The following is a 24,513-nucleotide window of genomic DNA, read 5'->3' as shown; positions in this document are numbered from 1 at the left end:
AGGTTTTTGCATTTAAACTCTTCTTATACTTTTATCCTTTAATCAACCTTTACCATAGACTGTAGATAGGCTTTTACACAGTCGTAATGAAGAACTAATAATTTAAAATGTAACCAAATTAAAAATGATTACGGGTAGTAGTAATGAGCAAACAAAAAAAAAAACAAGCATAAAGGCAGAAGTTATTATAGGTAAGATTTCATTTTTTACGAACTTTTGTGCTAATCAAGTAACGTTATTGATGATGATAGTACAGTCTCTTACTGCATTCACCATAAGGCAAAGTAGCATCAAAATACTCTAGAATAACGCTCTAAATACTCGGCTTATGTTAGTTTTGTTGAATAAAATCAGCAAACAACGTAAATGAAATATGACAACAAGACTGCGAAACTTGCCAGAAACTTGTATCATTGTAAGTGAACGAGTCGTTCATAATGGAGATTCATTCACAAGCAAATCGCTCCCTCCTTTGAAAGAGAAGTGAAAGCAGGAGAGAGGGTATTTCAGGACATGGATTAGATCAAATTTAACAGGTAGGGAGATAATACATTTCCATGCATACAAACACAAACACATTTTTCAGGAAAGCCCGTGAGGTCACTTATCCATTGATGTAGTTATGTAAAATGATCATTTTCGAAATGTAAAAAAATATTTGCATACTGATCACTGGGAAAACTCCCGATATACTGTAAAAAATTTGACCTTAAATTCACAGTAAATTACAGGCTATTAATAGCATTACTTTCACAGTAAATTATTGTATGTAAATTCACAGTAAATTATTGTGAGGTACTTCACAGTAATTTACTGTGATTTTGTCACATTAAATTATTGTGAAATTACAACTATATAGTGTAACTTTACAGTAGATAATAAAGTCCGTTACTGTGATTTCACAGTATTATCTTGTAGAATTAACTATATTTTACTGTCAATTTACAATACGATTACTGTGATTTAGCAATAAGTTGCAGTTGAAAAACTTGATTTAACTGTAAAGTTACGTTTATATCCCGGATTACTGTAATTTAACAGTTTGGCGCTGTAAAATTTCAAAGCAAGTTTAGGTCACAAAAAAATGAAAATTCTGTCATGATTTACTCACCCTCAGGTTGTCCCAATTCTGTTAAATATGATTTTTTTTGTTAAACACATATCCCACACATTGTGTCCAAACAACCTGAGAATGCGTAAATGACGACAGAATCACTTTTGGGTGATCTGAGAAGACTCTAAATAAAAACAAACACACATACATTTTACACATTTATTTAACAGTTTAATGACATCTGTGTAAACATTTCGGAAAATTTTATATATATATATATATATATATATTGTTCCAGTTTATTATGTTTTGGCTAAGCACAAAATAATGTACACATTTGTACCTAAAAGGTTCATATTAATACCTCAAGTGTACATATTAGTACCTAAAAATTTTAAGAGGAACACTTTTGTACTTTTTAGGTACTAATATGTACCCTTGAGTTAATAATATGGACCTTTGAGGTACAAATGTGTACCTTGCAAAAAGGTACCACCCCAGAGACAGCTGGCGTACCTTTATTTCTCAGAGTGTACCTAAATATATGACCATAATAAACCTGAGACTTTTTTTAGGACATTTTATATGCTGTAGAATCTTCTTGTCTTGTATCAGCCTTTGTTAAAACACTCAATACGCTTCCAGTGATTGTCCTTTAAGCTGATTTTCAGACTTAGTTTTCAGGTGGGTTTCAGTTTATTGCAGGCGACTGTGATGCGAGTGAAACTGAATTCCAGCATGTAGTGTTTTAGGTCACACCCTGATAGCCTGAGATGTTGTTTGTTTTTTCAGGTGGTCTTCAGTTGATGGGCTTCAGGGCAGAGTTTGAGCTGGACAAGTGAGACCGGTTAACCCGTTTATTAGCAAACTCACCTCTGACGACCTAGATAATGTAAGATCTTAAAGATTTCATCAGCTTGGGCATATTATAAATAAGAACACAGACATTCAAATGACAAGAATACAAACTAAACATGACTTATATTGACTTCCATATTCACAAAACCAGTCATAAGCATCAGCTTTTTATATTTAGATTAGTAAATGACAACATTTAAACTATTCAACTATATACAATTTGCAAATCTGCAATCTGGAGGTTAAAATGATCAAAATATTGATGGTTAAATTTGATCAATGCACATTACTTCTGTTGCAAATTGAGTTTTGATATACAGTAGGAACTGTGCAAACATCCTAGAACTTTATCTTTACTTAATATCTATTGTATTTAGTTTAAATGTTAAAAGTAACGTAATCTTTTTTTTTATCCATACAATGTATTTTTGGCTATGGCCAAACTAGTCCAACAAGTACTTTTCAAGTAGTTCAGTGGTTCAGGATCAAATATATCCTTCATATTTCAGAATTTGTAATTTTATCTTAAAAGGTTGTAAACAATAAATCTGGGCCCATATAAACTGATCATCTTCATCGTCCTGCTAATGTAGATGTTGGACTGAAGCAGCTAATATTCATTTACAATGACGAAGGGCAGAGGGTTGCTGAATAACTACTGAGAGATTTCAGCTGCTGTCTGGGCTTTCACTGCCTTTCTACACCTCCCTTTCTTCATGTGTTCAATACTTTTTTCCGGTGTCATTTCATTTGATTACAAATAATTTAATATGTAAATGAATTAGATTTGTTTTCTTTGCATATATGGATTTCTTTGGTTAACATCCAGGGGAAAAGTTCAAATCAACGGCACCTTTAGAAATATGTTTTCTGAGGAAAAATGGTGACTTGTTTAATGCTTATTTTCTTTTCCCAGCTGTAAGTGTTCCTACAATGATATTTTTTTTCTTCTTGTGACTGGACTGTATTGCAACATATAAACCACATATAAACATCATTAAGACAAGTTTGAACTTTGATTTTATTCAAATCATTTGACAGGAGCATTACATTTTCATCTGAGATCATGGATCAAATGAATTAAGAGAAAACAATGTAGAGCCAGTGAAAGTTGAAGGGTCTTTATATCCCCTTTGCCTGTGCTGTAAAACAACATGGTGTTTCTTCAGCATTGCTGTAAGACAGATGCTGTTCTTTTGCTGCAACAACCTTTCTCCTTTTGACAAAATAAGTTGTAAGATCTTCTCAAACATGTCGACTGTTCAGTTCACCAAAAGAACCATATCCTGATGCCTGAACTGTTTACTAAACTAAACACTTACAGAAAATGGCATTTTAAGGCATGGAAATAAAAAATCAGGACCCCCGACAGATCTGTGTAGCATCTGATAATATATGAATTATTTCTATCACCAGAGAGCAAACCGAGCATCTAAACACCAGCGCATTGACTCACACTGAGCTGTACAGATTATTTTCGAGAAGGATTTTGCTTTGTCTTTCTAAATTTCGGTTTTTGGCTTTAAGGTAAAAAAACAAACAAACAAACAAACAAACAAAATGTCCACATTAGCGCACTACTGCGTCACATTAAGGCAGGAAGAGGAGGAGAGAAAAAACATATTGCAAGAAATAATAGGCTATAGCTACCTGATTAGAAAGTAAAAAAAATTATAACAATAATAAAAAAAGATGTAACAAAAAGGTTTTGGAGGCTCCCCCATCCTGTTAGTTTCGATAGATTTTACTTTAATTATCACAAGAAAAGTCCAGCGCTTCAATTTTCCAAAGAAATGGTTTTGCAGCATACTCTAGTAGTTACATTAAACGTTTCTCATCGTCATAACGAATTGTTTGGACCGACTTTGGAAAAAAACCACACACGCTAGGCCTGTGCACAAACAAACACATATCTAGCGGCCATTTGCCTGTGTTTACTTCAAATGTATCATAATAAATAATATAAATACATCATTTGGAGAAGCCTAAATAGAATCACTTGTCAACTAATTAACAACAAACCCAACTCTTTGAAAAAAAAAGAAAAAAGATTGAATCTCGAGTAGGAAATTAAGAGTCTTCCATTCCAAAAGCAGCATTTTTGTTGAATGTCAGAGTTTCCAGGAAGCCCTTGACAACAAACCAGTGTAATTACAGGAACTCAATCATGGGCATATGTACATATAAATACAGTTTACAAAAAAATACAGCGTCTTCCAGCCACTGCGGCGCGTCTGACAGCTCGAGCTGTGTGTCTTTTGTGTGACGCCGTGGCCTGGCCTTCTCTACCCTGCTAGAACAGCTTGTCGCCAGCAGTTGGCGCTATTGGACCAAGCTAAAGAAACTGCTGTGAGGAGCTCATGTGGAGGAGACTCCAATCCTGCACCACACAACTGCTCAAGTCATGAGGTATTGATGAACTTCAGTCACTCGGCTTTCTTGATGAAAATCTGCGGGAGATAAAAACGTTACAGTTTATAAGAAATTAGAAAATTATTTATTTATTTTATTTATTTTATTTTTTTCAAATGTTTCCCAAATTGTGTTTAACAGAACAAGGAATTTTTTTACAGTATATTCTCGAAATTTTTTTTCTCTATTCTGGAGAATGTCTTGTTGTTTCTTTTAGTTTGGCTGGAATAAAAATTATTTTAAATAATTTATTTTATTGTTTTAAATTATTTAAAATTAATTCATTTACTTTTTAAAAAAATGTTTATATTATTTTTTTCATTATTAGCCTCCTTAAGAATATTCTTTTTAATATCATTAAGAATATTTATTTTATTTTTGTCTATGGGCTACAAAACAAACAACTGTTGTCCGATGACTTGCCTAATGGGTGGTTCGAAAGACCCAACCCCCACTGATAAATATATACGTACATGAGTTCATGTCATATTTTGACTGCTATGCCATGATAAATTGTGAAAATAATCCATAAAGAAGGCTTCCAATGAATGCAAACAATTATTTTTCATGAGTCCAACATCCAGCTGTGCAAGAAAACATACAATATGACGAAAGTGAAGGCATCTTTCACTACAAGTAGCCCAACTTTTATTATGAATCTTGGTCCTTATTCTTGAAAGAAAACAAAATGCCAATAAAAAGGTTTGAAGCACCGAAAGTGGCCCATACTTAAATTAATTTTAATAACAAAATAGCCTAATTAGTATCCATGAACTTTTAAAATGTTTTTTTTTTTACAAAAACTTTTTTTTCCTTTAAAACTTTAGCTCCTTTTCTTTCTAATGATATATGATGTTGATGTAATAAATTTGTATTTAAAAATAAGCATATAACTATATATTTAGCAAAAAATGTAGTTATGATGACCACCCGGCAAGCTAATCCAGCTAAAAATAGTGCTTAAAATGTCACTAAATAGCAGTATTTAAAGCTCATAATTAAATAGAACATAAGGCGAATAACTGCAAAATTGTCGACTTTTGAGATCCACCCTTTTTCATCAAGCTGGATACGAGCTTGTAACCTCATAATCTAGTTAAGCCTTTAAATTGTACTTTAAGCTGAATATATTGCAAAATAACTAGTGAAAGACTGTGTACTGTCAACATTGCAAAGACAAAAAAAAAGATCACTCTGTTATACAGTATTTGGGAAATGTGAATGTACAGTTGAAGTCAGAATTATTCGCCCCCCTTTGAATTCCTTTTCTTTTTTTAAATATTTCCCAAATTATGTTTAACAGAGCAAGGAACTTTTCACAGTATGTCTGATAATATTTTTTCTTCTGGAGAAAGTCTTACTTGTTTTATTTCAGCAAGAATAAAAGCATTTTTTAATTTTTTAAAATCCATTTTAAGGTCAAAATTATTAGCCCCTTTAAGCAAATTTTTTTTTCTCGATAGTCTACAGAACAAACCATCAGTATACAATAACTTCCCTAATTACCCTAGCTTGCCTAGTTAACCTAATTAACCTAAGCCTTTAAATATCACTTTAAGCTGTATAGAAGTGTCTTGAAAAATATCTAGTCAAATATTATTTACTGTCATCATGCAAAGATTAAATAAATTAGTTATTATATAAATATAATAATATATATTAAAACTATTATGTTTAGAAATGTGTTGAAAAAACATGGGGGGGGCTAATAATTCTGACTTCAACTGTGTGTGTGTGTGTTTGTGTGTGTGTGTGTATGTATGTATATATCTATTTCCATATCTATATCTATATATATATCTATATCTATCTATCTATCTATCTATCTATCTATCTATCTATCTATCTATCTATCTATCTATCTATCTATCTATCTATATATATATATATATATATATATATAAAATTTAGATGTTAGTATCAGTATGTTAAGTGCTATGCTAGTATCAGTCATAAGCTTATTTACAGTATAAGCTAGTGTGCTCCAAAACAGCGACAGATTTTGCATTTAGAAGATTGGAACTTGATATAAACATCCAAAGCTTACAGTTTGTCAGTTCCGCCTATAAGGCTACATCTACACTAATCCAGATAAATGTAAAAAATGGTGTTTTTGTCTAAAAATGCTCCATGTTTTGTCCACACTATCATATTCAATTTTGTCTGAAAAAAATGTGATCCACACTAAAACAACTGAACACGCTTTTGTTCATGCACTGCGCATGTGCACAAACTTAAAACACTTTTACCTATGTACACTTTTACCTATCTCCCTGATGTTTATTTACTTTTCATCTCTTTGAAACATTATTCCAAAACTTGGAAACTGTTGTCTGCTTTCCAGTAAACATTCCATGTTCTTTGAAGAGAGGCAATGTACATACTGATATTAATCTTAATAATGCTGTCAAAACAGACAGCATTTAAAACATCTAGGTGCATTTGACTTGAACCACGGCTGCAGCCGGTGATCAATGAGATTAGCCGAGCAGAGGTGGGAGCAGAGTTGACAACGGAGCTGTCAAGCCGGACACTTCGGTGCTCAAAGATGCAGCAGTCATGATGACCGATCACATGGCGGCGTCATCATCATCATCATTCATTCATTCATTCATTCATTCATTCATTCGTTTATTTATTTATTTATTTTTAACAACAAAAGATTTACAGTACAGATAAAAGAGAATACAGTCTCTACAAACTATAGTTTATTTTTAAACAATTAGGGAACTATGAATTCAACTTAAGTAGCCTATATAACAAACGCATGACAAAAATAAAGGGAAACGAAAAGGTAATATTAACATAAAAATGAAATAAATATCATCGAATAGGCCTATTAAATACAAAGCAATAGGCACAAATTCTAGAAGTTTAAACATCATGCTTTAGGCTAATACTTCTTGTTTGAATATGCTAAAACTTTCCAATATATTAGTGTAAAAGTTGCAGTACTATATATATATATATATATATATATATATATATATATATATATATATATATATATATATATATATATATATATATATATATATATATATATATATATATATATATATATATTCTTATTATATCCTATATATCCGTAATATTTAAATTCTTTTTCATATGTAAAGATATTTGCTTATTGCTGTACATCCTATTTGTATTAAGCAATGTGCTCTGCGCTGGACAATAGACCAGCTTTGTTCTGGTCTATAGAACAGTCTATTAAAGTTTCTCAAAATAGCAACGCGCCAGCAGTGCGCCTCCATTTTTAGATCAGAACGCCTATGGGCGCACATATGAGCGCAAATGCGTTTGCTATGTAAACAGCGTGGCGCAAAACGTCAAAATGACTCTTGCGCCAAGCTGAAACTAGCAAACAATTGCGTCACGCCTTGCGCCACATTGCACCGGGTGTATGATAGGGCCCTGAATGCTTCACTAGCGAGAAAACAGTTAAACAGCATCTGCAGCAAGAGGATAAAGAATGAGCCTTGTTCAATCGGCCTTTACTTTCACTTTCTCTCTTTCGTGGATAAGGAAACGTGTTGTACGCACAGACATCTATTAGCCTACATAAATATTTTTGTTTGTTAAGCGCAAAGCTTTGTTTCAACACTATTTCTAAATTCAGTTCTAATATCCAGCAAATGAATAAATGAACAATAATAACGAAGTTATATCCAAAAATACATGCTGTGCGCCACATGGTCCAAAACCTGACAGCTGGACAAATCTAAGCTTGTTTTTAATTAAAATAAATATAAATATGCATTTAATAAATAATACTGATGATAATAATAATAACACCATTATACAAAAGGAAATTGTCATGAATAAACTAAAAAAAAGCCCCCGAGATTACAGTATGGAGGCAGTGGTTTTTATATTTATGTAGAAAGTAATAATTTTTGTAACATTTTAATCCTTTAATTCTTTTTCATTTGTAAAGATATTTGTGTATTGCTGTACATCCTGTTTGTATTAAGAAATGTGTAAGCGAGGCACACAACTAACACACTCTGCACTGGACTTTAGACCTGCTTTCAGCTGGTCTATTGCAAAATCTATTTTACGTAAATCCTCAAAATAACAATGCGCCAACAATGCACCTTAACACACCTCTTTTCTAGACAGACACACCCATGAGTCCACAAAGTGGCGCAAATAGATTTGCTATTTAAACAACGTGGTGGAAAATGGGAAAATTAAGGTTGCATTGATCTGAAAAAAGCAATATGTCGGGGAAACGTGTATTGCTCCTTATTGCGCCAGGTGTATGATAGGGTCCTAAATCTTCTGATCAATCAACTCCTCTCTACTATACCACATGCCCCTTCCCTTTCAAGATGCTACTCATTTGATGCACTTGAGCTCAACTGCTCTCACTGGCAGAGCTATGATAAAAACAAAATGCTATTGGCTATTTTGAATCAAATCATATGACAAACATATGAAGCAGCACAACTGCTTTCCACATTAACAATCTAAAATCTTAAGCAGCACATCAGCATATTAATCTGATATCTAAATGTAAAGAAAGTGTTTCTCTGCATATGCTGGCTCTGTATGTGGAGTCAGTCTGTGAGTGTGTTTAAGGAACAGATGGCGAGGGTTGTGGTGTGCTGTACCTCGCTGAGAATCACCCACACTGGAGAGTCCGTCAGTACTGAGAGCCGCAGAGCCTCCAGCGGCCCGAAAGAAGCGTCCACTTCCCCCTCCGCGATGCCGTTCTCAAACTTCCCTGAGGAACCAATAGAAACACACACTGAGAGAGGCTGGAAGCTCCATCCGAAACTACTGAAACATTTGCAGAACAAGTCTTTGGAGATGTGAGGAACGCAAAGCTGAGGCAGGCTGTGCCAAATGTTCATCATTCAATGATACATTTTGAGTGAAAATTCCACCTTTTTCCTATTCAGGCCCTACAGAATGTAATGACACATCTTGCTATTTCTGTGCAGAATTTAGTAGAAATTATAAAATAAAAATAAAAATATGTGGATTTATGTGGAATAATAAGTATAGTAACTAAAAACACAACACATTTAATAATAATAATAATAATAATAATAATTAATAACTTTTATTTAAGGTTTACAAAGCAAATCCAGTTAGAACCACAAAACACAAACTGTGTTGCACATAAATCATATCTGCATATATGCAAGCAAGCATTTGAATATTATTTAACAAAATTATTGAAAATAATATAAAAACTGAATAAATGTATATTTACACACATATAGTGCATCTACAAAGGATTCATAGCACTTCTCTTTTTCCACATTATTTTATGTTACAGCCTTATTCAAAATAGATTAAATTAATTTATTTCCTCAAAATTCTACACGCAATACCCCATAAGGACAATGTGAAAAAAGATTTTATGAAATTGTTGCAAATTTATTAAAAATAAAAACCTGAAAAATCACATGTACGTAAGTATTCACAGCCTTTGCTCGATACTTTGTTGATGCACCTTTGGCAGCAATTACAGCCTCAAGTCTTCTTGAATATGATGCCACAAGCTTGGCACACCTGTCTTTGGGAATTTTTGCCCATTCCTCTTTGCAGTACCTCTCAAGCTCTATCAGGTTGGATGGGAATCACTCCAGAGATGTTCAATAAGATTTGGGACTGGGCACTGGCTGGGCCACTCAAGGACATTCACCGAGTTGTTGTGAGGGCACTCCATTTATATTTTGGCAGTGTGCTTTGGGTCATTGTCTGGCTGGAAGATCAGCTTATACGGCTAGTGGTTCCAAACATCTTCCACTTAAGGATGATGAAGGCCACTGTGTTCATATAGGAACTTTCAGAACAGCAGAAATTTTTCTGTAAGCTTCTCCAGCCTTGTGCCTCGAGACAATCCTGTCTCGGAGGTCTACAGATAATTTCTTTGTCTTCATGCTTGGTTTGTGCTTTGACATGCACTATCAACCCTGGGATCTTATATAGACAGGTGTATGCCTTTTCAAGTAATTTCCAAACTGAATTTACCACAGGTGAACTCCAATTAAGCTGCTGAAATATCTCAAGAATGATCAGTGGTAACAGAACTTACCTGTGCTCAATTTAAAGCTTCACGGCAAAGGCTGTGAATACTTATGTACATGTGATTTTTCAGGCTTTTTATTTTTAATAAATTTGCAACAATTTTTTTCACATTGTCATTATGGGGTATTGTGTGTAGAATTTTGAGGAAATAAATGAATTTAATCTATTTTGGAATAAAGCTGCAACATTAAAAAATGTGGAAAAAGTGAAGCGCTATGAATACTTTCCGGATGCACTGTACATACTGTAAAAAATGCTTGGTTCTACATAATAATAATTTGTGTTGGGACAATATGAAGGAGTTATCTTATTAGTTTGCACAAATTTGAGAGGATTAAACATAAAATTATAAAGTTGTGCCCCAAAAAACCCTCAACAATTGTGTTGTTTCAGCTCATATTTAAATAAGCATTTTTAACAAACAGCAAACATAATTTTTCGATTATAGCTAAATAAAAAAATTCAGTGATGGGCTACAAAATCAGCAGATGCTTTGCAAGAATAATGGAAGTAACCTCTTTTAAAAAAATGGGTACAATTTATCCATTGATTATTATAAGGCAACTTATCAGAATTCCCAAATTACATTCAGTAAAACATAACCACAAAATCAAGTCTTTCCGCAGCTATATTTTGTACCTATATTGAGTATTACCCTACTGTTGGGGATCCAAAGACCAAACAATTTGGAGGAACAAAACACAAAAGAGGCCACAGATATGCTAGCGAAACTAATGTCACATTAAAATACTAATCATAATGCCATTTTCATGGTTAATAAAAAAGGCACAAAGTCAAACATACCTCTCACTCACTATATTTTCGCTATATATTTAGCAGCTTAAAGACGACTCTCATTTGTAGAAGTCACATGAATTGCTCAGGTGAGATTTTTTTTTTCACAGATTTCAACAGAGTGTAAAAATCTTGATGGTTTTGTGGGTTTCGTCTATCAAATCTTTATTTTTTATTCTCTATTGGATTCAAGTCAGGCGATTGGCTGGGCCATTCTACAGCTTGATTTTCTTTCTCTGAAAGCATTTGAGAGTTTCCTTGGCTGTGTTTTGGATCATTGTCTTGCTGAAATATTGTTTCACCTTCATCATCCTGCTATTGTAGATGTTGGACTGAAGCAGCCAATATTCATTTACAATGATGAAGGGCTGAGGGTTGCCTACTGAGAGATTTCAGCTGCTGTCTGGGCTTTCACTGCCTTTCTACACCTTCCGTCTTCATGTGTTCAATACTTCTTCCCTGTGTCGTTTCATTTTATTACACATAACTTAATTTGTAAAACAATTTGATTTGTTTTCTTTTCATATATGGATTTCTTTGGTTGTTTTCAACATCTGGTGAAAATTTCAAGCCAACAGCATCTTTAGAAATATGTTTTCTGAAAACTGTAACATGTTCAATACTTATTTCCTCCACTGTTGTAGAACAAACTTATTATTTAAGGTTTGTTTGTAGTTTAATGATTTTTGCCTCAATATAATCCTAATTTGCTAAAGGCATAGTTACAGTAACTTCATACATACCATATTGGCAAATTTCTAAAACATTTCATTGTTAAGCATGTGCAATTGCTGGAAAAATAAAACCTCCTTTAGTTGAAAAAGTTATGCAAAATATCTGAATGTAAACAAATATTACTCTGCCTCTCTGAATGTATACCTTATTTTGTCATGAACTAATATCTGAATTTATTTTCCACATGAAGTCATCTTGATAAATAATAAATGTTCTTCTTTAGTTATGTCTTCTTTAGTGAAATACATATTCTGCTTCTCTGAATTGATCTATATGGAGCTATTTATATCTAGTATTTAATGCAAGAGTATTAGAAGTAACTGTAATTAAATTAACTGAAAATTAGTAATCCTGTGGAAAAGTAATTTAGTTACAGAAACTAGTTACTTTGTAACCAATTACAACCAACACTGTTTAAAATACAGGCAACATTTAAAATACACCGTTTAATTAACAGGAACACAGAACAAGATGTCCCTTTATTAATCTGGGGTTGCCACAGTGAAATGAACCATCAACCTATCCAGCACATGTTTTATGCAGCGGATGCCCTTCCAGCTGCAACCCATCTCTGGGAAACATCCATGCACACTCATACACTACGGACAATATAGCCTACCCAATTCACCTATACCGCATGTCTTTGAATTGTGGGAGAAACCGGAGCACCCGGAGGAAACCCACACAAACGCAGAGAGAACATGCAAACTCCACAGAACATCCAACTGACCCAGCCGAGGCTCGAACCAGCGACCTCCTTGCTGTGAGTCGACAGCACTACCTACTGCGCCACTGTGTCACCCCTCTTAAAGATAATAAACATTTATGTAAATGTAAAATGTATATGCATGTTCTGCTTGCTCATGTTCCTTTGGTTCTCAAAACAGTCTGTTTGGATTATATCCAGCATATTAATGACTGAAGTGAAATATCTAATGCTCTGTCATGAGGGACAGGCTTCAATAAACCCTGAGGCACAGTAATCACACAGGCATCCATACATAATAATGAGAAAAACCTTTATATGAGAGAGTAAGAGAAAAACAAAACAAACGAGATCCTGTTTGCCCAAAGAGAATTTAGAGACTGTTGAAAAATAAAGAATTTGTAGGATTTTCTCCCTGGATTTGGAGTGTGAGCTGAAAGAAAGAAAGAAAGAAAGAAAGAAAGAATACACTCAGAAAGCCCAGTGTATTTTCACATGTAACATCTTCTGAAGTGGGCGGCATTGGCTCTCTCTCTCTCTGGAGAATGACACTGTGGAGGCCGTTTTAATAGGGCCATATGATATTGCACCAATTCTGCAGCATTTACATGAAAAATAGGGTGAAACAAGACAGGTGTTTAACTATACTCTCATAAACAACATTTCATGTAAAGCAAACCAACAACAACAACAACAAGCTGACGTCAGTCATTCACAGGCATCGAATGTGTGTGTGCAATCAAATGAATCATTGTTTCTTTCAGAGCTTTATTTTATTAGGCCAGCACATGCTTCATACGAGGCTGAATCATGCAGCTATATTTAGCGTGTTCTTCACAGCAGGTGCGGTGTGTGTTTCTCGCTCACCTATTCTGATGAAGCCATCTTCTGTGCGCTGGTACTTCGGTGTCTTCTCTCTTCCCTCCTTCAGTGCTTCTTTCTCTGACTGGATATTCTGATGAAGAGGGGACAAAAGTGTTGGAGTGTTTCTCATACATGCGTACATCAGCCTCTCCACTTCAGTAACTCATCACACATCTGTTCTTTTAGACAGAAATACACACGCTCTTCATTTTACAAGCAAACATCTGCCTGCAAAAACTTAGCTACAGTGCATACTCATAATACAAGTGCTTGATAACCACATTAACAGCCAAACAGCCAAAACAGTCCAAAATAGCAGAACTAACCATTTGTGAACAGATTAGTCCATCACCTAGTTTTATACACTAGCTAATATGCATACTCATAATACATGTGCCTGATAATCACATTAACCAGGACCAAAACAGTTAAAAAATCTGCAAACTGATTAGCACATGATTTTATGGCTAGTATGCATACTTACAATAATCAAGTGCCCGATAATGACATTAAACAAGATCCAAATGGTCCAAAACAGCAGGACTCATCCAATTTGTGAACGGTTTAGCAGCACATAATCTAGTTTTATAGCTAGAGAACATATTCATAGCATAAGTGCCTGATAAACACATTAACAAACACCAATATATTCCATTACAGCAGAAACAACTTATTGTGAACTGATTAGTCCTTAATCTAGTTTTATACACTAGCGAGTATGTATACTCACAATATAAGTGCTTGATAAACATTAGCAAACACGTAAACACTGTTAAACAGCAGAACTCATCCAACTTGTGAACTGATTAGAACATAGTTATTTTACATACTCACAATACAAGTGCCTGGTAAACACATTAACAAACTAAAAAATGCCCCAAAACAGCAGAAATAACCATGTGTGAACTCATTAGTCCCTAATTTAGTTGTACACACTAGCTACTCATTATACAAGTTTATGATAAACACTTTAGCAAACATGTAAACACTACAAAAGCAGAACTCATCCAACTTGTGAACTGATTAGCACATAATCTAGTTTTATAGCTATGCAAGTGCCTGAAAACCACATTTGCAAACAGCAGAACTAACAATATCAGAACTGATCAGTCCCTAAACTAATTTTAAACACTAGCTAGTATGCGGTCACAATATAAATGCCTAGTAAATATATTAACAAACACCAAAATGCTCCAAAAACAGCAGAAATAACTATTTGTGAACTGATTAGTCCTTAATCTAATTTTATACACTAGGTAGCATGCATACCCACAATCTAAGTGCTTGATAAACACATTAGCAAACATGTTAACACTATAAAATAGCAGAACTCATCCAACTTGTGAACCTATTATAACATCATTTAGTTTTAGCTATGCAAGTGCCTGAAAACCACATTAACAAACAGCAGAAATAGCTATTTCTGAACTTATAAGTCCAAAATCTAATTTTATACACTAGCTAGTATGCATACTCACAATACAAATACCTAGTAAATACATTAACAAACACCAAAATGCTCCAAAAACAGTGGAAATATCTATTTGTGAACTGATTAGTTTTAAATCTAGTTTAATACACTAGCTAGTATACATACTAATAATACAAATTCATGATAAACACATTAACTAATAGCAAGACTCATCCAACATGTGAACTGATTAGAAAGTAATTAGTTTTATAGTGCAAGTGCCTGATAAACACATCAACAAACACTAAAACGATCCAAAACAACAGAACTAATTATATGTGAACTGGTGAACTGATTAGTCCTTACTATAGTTTTATACAATAGCTAGTATGAATACTCAAATTACAAGAGCTTGATAAACACATTAATAAACACGTAAACACTGCAAAAGAGTAGAACTCATCCAACTTGTGAACTGATTAAAACACAATCTAGTTTTATAGCTGTACAAGTGCCTGAAAACCACATTAACACACATCAGATCAGCTGAGCTAACATTTTGTGAGCTGATAAGTCCTTAATCTAGTTTCATACACTAGCCAGTATGCATATTTATAGTACAAGTGCCTGATAAGCACGTTAACAAACACCAAATTGGTCCAAAACAGTAGCACTAATTATTATGTAAACTGATTAGTCGCTATTCTAGTTGTATACACTAGCTAGTATGCATACTCATAATAAAAGTGCTTGATAAACACATTAGCAAACATGTAAACACCACAAAATAGCAAAACTTGACCAACCTGTGAACTGATTAGAACAGAATTAGTTTTACAGCTATGCAGGTGCCTGAAAACCACATTTGCAACTGATAAATCCTTAATCTATTTTTTTACCCAAGCTAGTATGCATACTCAAAAATACAAGTGCCTGGTAAATCCTTCTAACTTGTGAACTGAACACATACACATAATCTAGTTTATAGCTATGTACGTGCCTTAAAAATCACATTAACAAACATCAGAACAGCAGAAATAACATTTTGAGAATAGATACGTACTTAAAGTAGTTTTATACACTAGCCACTATACTCACAGTATGAGTGCCTGAAAAACACGTTAACAAACTTCAAAATGCTCCAAAACAGCAGAATCAACTATTTGTGAAATGATTAATCCCTAATCTACGTTTATATACTAGTTAGTATGAATACACAAAATACAAGTGCTTGATAAACACATAGCAAACATGTAAACACTATTAAATAGCAGAACTTATCCACTTTGTGACTTGATTAGCACATAATCTAGTTTTGTAGTTATGCGAGTGCCTGAGAACCACATTAACAAACAGCAGAAGTAACAATTTAGTCTCAAACCTAGTTTTATTCACTAGCTAGTATTTGCATACTCATAATACAAGTACTTGCTAAACACATTAACAAACACCAAAATAATCCAAAACAGCAGAACTAAACTGGTTACTCCTTAATCTAGTTGTATACCTTAGCTAATATGCATATCTATAAGTGCTTGCTGAACACAAACACTAACACCAAACTCTCCAAAACAGCAGAACTATAACAATTTGTGAACTGATTAGTCCTTAATCTTGTTTTATACACTAGCTAGTATGCATACTCATAAAACATCTGCTTGAAACATAAAACACTAAAACATTACAAAATAGTGGAACTCATTCAACTTTTGAACTGATAAGCACATCCACTAGTTTTATAGCCATACAAGTGCCTGATAGCCATTTTAACAAACACCAAAGTGCAACAATTAGTTATTAGATTACTTATTAACTAAGCTGTATAAACTAGCTAGTATGCATATAAGTGTTTAATGATCACATGAACCATAACTAAAACAGTCAAAAATAGCAAAACTAACACTTTGTGAACTGATTAGCACATGGTTTTATGGCTAGTATGCACACTCACAATACAATTGTCCAATAATAACCACATTAACCAACATCCAAATAGTCCAAAACAGCAAGTCTCTCAACAAATTTGAGAAGTGATTAGCAGCACATAATCTAGCTAGAGAGCATATACATACACATTACACATTCAAACACATCAACATGGTCCAAAACAGCAGAAATAACTATTTGTGAACTGATTAGTCCTTAACTTGTTTTACACACTTACTAGTGAGCATACTCATAATACAAGTGCTTGCTAAACACATTAGCAAACACGTAAACACTACAAATGAACTCGTTTAACTTGCGAACTGATTAGTACATAAACTAGTTTACAGCTATGCGAGTGCCTGAAAATCACATTAACAAACAGCAGAGCAGAATAGCAAAACTAACAATTCAGTCTTTAACCTAGTTTTTTACACTAGCTAGTGTGCATACTCATAACACCAAAATGGTCCAAAACAGCAGAATCAAACTGGTTACTCCATCTAGTTGTATAAATTAGCTAATATGCATACTTTTAAGTGCTTGCCGAACAACAAAAAACTAACACCAAACTATCCAAAACAGCAGAACTATAACAATTTGTGAACTGATTAGTCCTTAACCTAGTTTTATACACTAGTTAGTATGCATACTTAAAATATAAGTGCTTGCTAAACGCATATCTAACACCAGACTATTCAAAATAGCAGAACTAAGAATTTGTGAACTGACTAGCACATTGTTTTATGGCTAGCATGCATACTCACAATACAAGTGACCGATAACCACATTGACTAACATCCAAATAGTCTACAACAGCAAGTTTTTAGCAGCGCATAACCCAGATTTAAAAGCGTTTCTGAAATTGCTATACTCTGCCGTTTGCCGTTGCTATGGCCACCATCAGCTGTTCCTCACATGCAAGGTGCGGTAAATTTTCAAAATAGTTAAACTTTTTTCCACTGTGTGGATTAATACTGAATGTGTGTCATTCATGTTATTACTTGCGGTTAGGTTAAGAGTAGAATAGTATGCTGGTGTTTAACTGCATTGCTTTATTGCATTCCTGTATTGGGCTCACAAATATACTCTGTACTCTTGACTACTTCATAAGTGTGCTAGGTGTTTCTCTCTGTCTTACGCTGAACCCTGTCGACCAATCACAACAGACTGGGTGATCGGACCAATCACAGCAGATTAGCCTCATGCAAAGGAGGGGTTTGGGAACAAATGAATCGCTGAACAAATCATATGGGAGTTGTTGGGATAATCATCTAAAAAATATTATAATTATATATTATAAGACAATGAAAGTGTTTTTTGACCTTGCATGCATATCGACCTGTTATTGGTGCCCCCCAAAACCAAAATATGACCTTTTATAATGCATAATAGGGGCTCTTTAAATTGTGTCCCTCACAACCTCATTTTCATTGCTGTCATAAATCCAATATGGTGTTGTCTGACTATGGTGTATATTAGCTACTCCTGGAAATAATAAAAAGGATTCAGTGTAAAGCAACATGGAGTAGTTACACACAGCAATTTCAGAAGTAAGAGTTTTTTCAAGGACAAAAAAAATTATCAGGGCTTTTGCAGGTTTCATCAAGTCAAATTTAAGACTTTTTAAGACCTTTCTAAGACCAGCAAGAGTTAAATTTTAGACGTATACCAGGTTAAACACTAAGGATTTCTCTAATGGCCCAGTATTATCATGAGGAATCGTGCAATTGTTTTAGATTAAAATTTTATTTGTGGGTTTTGCTGAAAACTATCTAACAGCTATTGTGAATTGTATTTCTTTGCAATAAAAAACTTAAATATATATTTTTTAAATCTGTTTTATTGAGGTATATTGTTGGTGATTAAATCGATCTTGGCCCGATTGAGTAGTTTTACAATTTTTTTTTTTTCAAAATTAGGAACCGTTTAAAATTATTTAAGACCTAAAACACAATATTTCAGTGAAAGGCAGTGGAAGGGCTTTATTTTTACCTTTTAAAAACGGCTGCTCTTATTAAATTACTCGCATGCTTTTTGGCTGGAAACTATCCGCTTGTTAAATGTGACAGGTCATTTCAGGTCCATTCGCTCTATCAAGTTGTATGGGGAGACTCATCAAATGGTAATAATAAATGTTTTCAAAGCGATGTAATACTTTCGAAAATCTAATATCCGATGGCCAGAAAGTGATTAACTTTTTAAAAATTGTTAAAATTTTGGTATTTGTGATGCAGAAAGTCCAGAGACCGATGTGTGCACCATGATTTTATATAAAATTCACTTTAATGTGTGATATGACTAAAAAGTGGTCATAAACGAATATTTTCTCAATTCAAATGAGTAGCGGCTTGGACCTGGAAACAGTATTCCATACGTCACCGATACGTTACGACTTAACAAGTGGATTTGCTAATTTCAAGTTGTTTTTAGTAAGAATACAATTTTTATTGTTAGTAATTTTATTACATAAATGTTTTCTTGACTAAAACGGTGCATAATTACTTATTAATTTATTCTTTATGTTACAAATAAACTGTGTTGGAAATGCATGAATCAAATTTAATACAACAGGTATAAAAGGTGCTTTATTCCTGAACAAGAGTAACATTTTGTAATGTTATTTATGTCATAACTATTACATTGCAAACTATGCATGGGATAATAACCGTTTTCAAGGTATACCACTGTTTGAAAAAGTCAAGGTTTTAAAACTGTCAAAATTTTCTGCTATACCGTTCCTAAGGTATGTGTAAGATTTTTTTATTTACGTTTTTTTAGGACAACAGTATCTCCAGCAGAAAAGATATCCAAAGATGCCGTTTTAAATTGTAAAGAAATGTGTGCTTTTGAAACTAATGTAGACAGCAGAAGTCAGTGATTCATTTGAATTATTTAGCCTGACATGTTTACTGCTCCAAAATATTTTAAATGTTTCTCAAAATAAAACATATTGTGTTCAAAGGGGAAAAAGTTTTTTACCCAGACTTTTTAAAACTATATATATTTTAGAGCATTGATCACAATACTGTGATACCGTGATATTTTTATTCAAATTATCATCCGGTTAGAATCTTATTTTCCCCATGCAATAGGCCCATGCCTATTGCAAACACACAGTATTTGATTGATTTAATTAATCTAATTAGTGACTGAAATGCCATCTTAAAATGCATTGTGAGTATTTTACAATAATTGCACCTTATAAAAGGTCAAGCTGCAGTGCACCGTTTTATGTTAGAAGGCAGTTTTGACTTTCTAATGATTCTCCTGTACTGCCAAAGTACTTTTTAACGAGTCTCCTCTTACTTATGTTCATTTCATTTCTGTGACATTTAACTCTTTCACTTGTGTTCTGCAAAAATTTTATAGTGTTGCCGCACAAAAATGGACTATTATTACACACGCTTTCTGGAATACTTCTGATTGGTTAATGACCAGTGGTGGGTAAGTTACTTTATAAAAGTAATAGATTACAAATTACTGATTAATACTGGACAAATGTAATTTGAGTACTAATTACTTGATGTAAAAAGTAATCAGATTACTAATTACTTTAATTTGAAGTTACTTTTAAAACATATAAAATATACATATAATGATACAAAAACTGCTAAATAAAAATTTAAGAAAAACATTACAATGGGTTGATCACAGCAGCATCTTAAAATGCATTGTGAGTATTTTACAATAATTGCACCTTATAAAAGGTCAAGCTGGAGTGCACCGTTTTATGTTAGAAGGCATGAAACTGATCATTTTCCAACATGGAGAAACCTGACAGAAGATAAAAGCACTGCTCCAGCAATCACTTCAAACTTCTGTGTACTGTGTAAAGAGAATCTTTGCCTGAAGAAGGACAGAAACTGCTATTATGCCTACCACAAAGTGAAATAATACAAGTCTATAAAGTATTTAACGTAAAAAAAAGATAAAAACCGCCTGAAATGTTCTCTGTTGTCAAAATGTTAAGGGCAAAATTATTATTTTGTAATTAAAATTAACATTGTTATGAGTAAAAAGCTGCACAAATGCCTGATGTATCAAATGTGATGCAAAATAAATATCATTTAAAAAAAATGTATATGGCAAAAATTGTTTTTGATTTTGCTAGATGGTTTAATAAATATCTCAGTTCCAGAAAATTAGAATTGTCTGCTTATTTTTTAATATTTCATGTCTTACAGAGTTAAGACATTTTTAGACTTTTTAAGACCCAGCGGACACCCTGATTGTAAACAAAAAAACTAAATGACAACATGTTTGTCAAGTGTGTTGAGTCAGTTTAACATTGGCAAGTTAAATGACTCATGAAGGTTCATTTGATTCAACTTTAAGACAAGCCTGTATTTTTATTTTACAGTCTAACCTACTTTCCCCATCATTAAGCTGTTCAGTTTCATAATATACATTATGCTCTTTATTGTGCTGCATGCAATAATCTTCACAGTATATGAAAGCGAATGTGACTGTAGTATTTCAGCAGATCTGAGGCGATATTCTTTTATTAGAAATGTCAGTTTTGGCAGAGATTCATCTAACAGAGATATACTGAACCAATCTGTGCTCCTGCTTTTTTGTCAAGATAAAATAAAAAATGACAGCAAAAACAATTAAGGCATGAAAGAAGCATTAAAGAAAACTGACGCAAGACGACTAAGGCCACGAGCTGACATTTACACAGAGGAAGCTTGGAAATACTGTAAAGGCTCATCAGTAACAGTTGTTCCTGAGTAAGATACTTCAGATATTGGGTTTACATAGTGTGTCTGGCAACTATTACGTCTCAAACAGCTCTTATGAGGCTTCTTCTTGGATTGAAACTCTGTGACGTGACCCAAGGGAAGACAAATGTGTTCAAAACCCCAGCAGAGCGTCGCTTTAATTTCCTGAACAGCATTAAAAGCATAAAACAGACCACAAATACTTTTTTCTCCAGGGCATTCCCTGCTAATTTCCTATATCTGGCTGAATTCCACAAATGTCCCAAATGGGAGCTTTACAGAAAAGGAAATGAGGAGGAAAAAAGAGATATTACAGGCTGGCAGGGAGGAGAAGTAAAAAAAACAGCAAGAGATATTACAGGGCGACGGGCTCCCGCTCAAAGAAAATCCCGCTATTAATCTTGCGGTGAACGTCCGTTTCCGACTGTAATCTTAAATCACAGTGCCGCCCCTCGTCTGCTCTCCCTCGGGAGAAAATATTTCCTCAACGCCGACCGCACACACAGCAGGTCACATTTTATTACCGTGTGTCAGTACGGTACCATTAGCTCATAAAACAGAAGTATATCTTTATCTTCGTGGCTTTGCTTTCTACCTACTTTCCTCAAACTCTCGTTGTCTGATGCGGTTGAGTTTGGCTGTGTGGAGCGATGATGAAGCCTTGCAGTAAATTATACAGAGAGAGAACCAAGCCAGTCAGTTTTGACTTTCTAATGATTCTCCTGTACTGCCAAAGTACTTTTTAACGAGTCTCCTCTTACTTATGTTCATATCATTTCTGTGACATTTAACTCTTTCACTTGTGTTCTGCTAAAATTTTATAGTGTTGCCGCACAAAATGGACTATTATTACACACGCTTTCTGGAATACTTCTGATTGGTTATTGACCAGTGGTGGGTAAGTTACTTTATAAAAGTAATAGATTACAAATTACTGATTAATACTGGACAAATGTAATTTGAGTACTAATTACTTGATGTAAAAAGTAATCAGATTACTAATTACTTTAATTTGAAGTTACTTTTAAAACATATAAAATATACATTTAATGATACAAAAACTGCTGAATAAAAATTCAAGAAAAACATTACAATGGGTTGATCACAGCAGCTTGACATATATTTAAAATACTTAAACAGTTTGCCCAAAACTTAAAATTTTCTCATCTTTTACTTGTTCCAAACCTGTTTGTCTTTTTTTAAAAACACAAAATAAGAAAACTGGATACCTGTAACCACTGACATACATAGTATGAAAAAGCACTGCAGTGTTTGGGTGTTCTGTGTTTGTCTGAGGTAATTACGGTAGTCTACCTAAATGTGTATATTCCAAAGTATGAAACTGATCGGTCGGTTCTTGTAGCGTGACTCGCGGTTTTCAATTGATGCGCCTGGGAAATGCGAGCGCGTGCAATATGCACTCCCAATATGCGTGTGCGCAAAAGATATGATATGTGAACGGCCTATCCTGCACAAAAATTCCTTCTTGGTGACGAGTATTGTAATAATATGCTTTCTATTCAAATGCTTGAACAAGGTACTGGTCGAGTTAAAAGCAGTCAAAAGTTATTTAGGGACAGGACATAGACTGTATTTCACAGCAATATTTCAGCTCGTGTTCTCCAGCAATTTAAAAGTGCATGCTTATTAACTGACAGCAGAAAACATGATTTAAAAGAAGCTTTTTTTCTTCTAAAAACTATAGTTTACATTTACATTTCGTCATTTAGCAGATGCTTTTATCCAAAGCGACTTACAAATGAGGACAAGGAAGCAATTTACACAACTATAAGAGCAGCAGTGAACAAGTGCTATAGACAAGTAGTTGTAACGCAAGTAACGCAATTACATTGACTTTAGTAACTGTAATCAAATTAGGCAAGTTTAAAATGTAATTAGTCACACTACTGCGTTTCTCAACAATGTAATTACAATACAGTAATGCGTTACTGTGGAACGTGTTACACCCAACTCTGTTAATGATATATTCCACAGTATGTTATTCCCAGATAATCACTGAAACTAATAATATAGGCTCATCCATGTATTTTGAATCATCATAAATGGTCAGCGAATACTTTCATGCTTGTATGTTTATATGCTTTTGCATGTTTAACGCCATCTAGTAGCTGAATAAATCATAGGTTAGTGGATGCTCTATTCAGCTGTTTTCATTTCTGTCAGTTTTGCATTTAAAGAAATAAAGTCCTTTAGTCTTATGAGGTGTTCACACCAGACATGGCTTGCGCAACTAAATCGTGATATTCACACATAAATAGACTCATTTTGAGTCAAATTTGCTTTATTATCTTCACAACAGATGTGAATTAGCATTATGGGAGGGGCATCTGTCTGCCCAGTGTCTCCAGTTTCATTGCTAAATGGCTAAGATGAATTTTATTGACAGCGCTGTTTTTATGCTTTAGCAAGGCTGAAAAAAAAAAATAAATAAATAAATTAAAAAAATCAACCCAGGCTCATTCTGAAAACGTACCTCTATATACATTTCTGGAAACTGCCAAATACGTTCCAGGAGCTATGTTTTATTGCAGTTTTTGTTTGCGCAAATCCACCAGAGGCCGCTGTGTACGCATTTGAGATCTCAAATTTCTCTTGTAAGTGCCATTTGCGCCTGCTCTTCTAGTGTAAATCCACCAGAGGCAGTTGTTGACTGACTGACTGACCGACCCCCCCCACCACCCCTTCCCTAAACCCAACCAACAGTGTTTTGAAAAGCAATCAAGAAAAAGAAAAGCTCTCAGTTTTTTTTAATCATGTTTTTAGATTTTACCCCATTGTCACCCTGTTATTTACTATTTATTTTATTTTTTGGCATTTGTTTTTGTCTTGCTTTCTGAAACCATTTTGCGTCATCACAGTCAACTCCTCTCTGTGTCTCAAGTCTGCCGCCATACACGGCAAGCTAACTGGACAAACTGGTAACAGCAGGAGAGCAGTCCATACAGAGGTAAGCGGTCAG

At 33.9% G+C, this 24,513-nt stretch overlaps 1 protein-coding gene across 1 annotated transcript in view; it reads right to left on the bottom strand.

Annotated features, from left to right (window-relative positions):
• Positions 1-2,915: 2,915 nt before the first annotated feature.
• Positions 2,916-24,513, bottom strand: part of mgat4b (alpha-1,3-mannosyl-glycoprotein 4-beta-N-acetylglucosaminyltransferase B) — a 158,561-nt gene continuing 136,963 nt past the window's right edge. Inside the window, exons 11-13 of the mRNA XM_056472938.1 lie at positions 13,476-13,563; positions 8,944-9,056; positions 2,916-4,362 (exon numbers count right to left, since the gene is read on the bottom strand). Coding sequence (XP_056328913.1) covers positions 4,339-4,362; positions 8,944-9,056; positions 13,476-13,563 — 225 coding nt within the window. The 3' untranslated portion in view covers positions 2,916-4,338. The remainder of the gene's footprint in view (positions 4,363-8,943; positions 9,057-13,475; positions 13,564-24,513) is intronic.

This window comes from Danio aesculapii, chromosome 14, assembly GCF_903798145.1.
Source record: "Danio aesculapii chromosome 14, fDanAes4.1, whole genome shotgun sequence".
NCBI classification, from domain to species: domain Eukaryota; kingdom Metazoa; phylum Chordata; class Actinopteri; order Cypriniformes; family Danionidae; genus Danio; species Danio aesculapii.
Note: the sequence above shows the minus strand (reverse complement) of the source record. Positions and strands in the feature narration are given on the sequence as shown.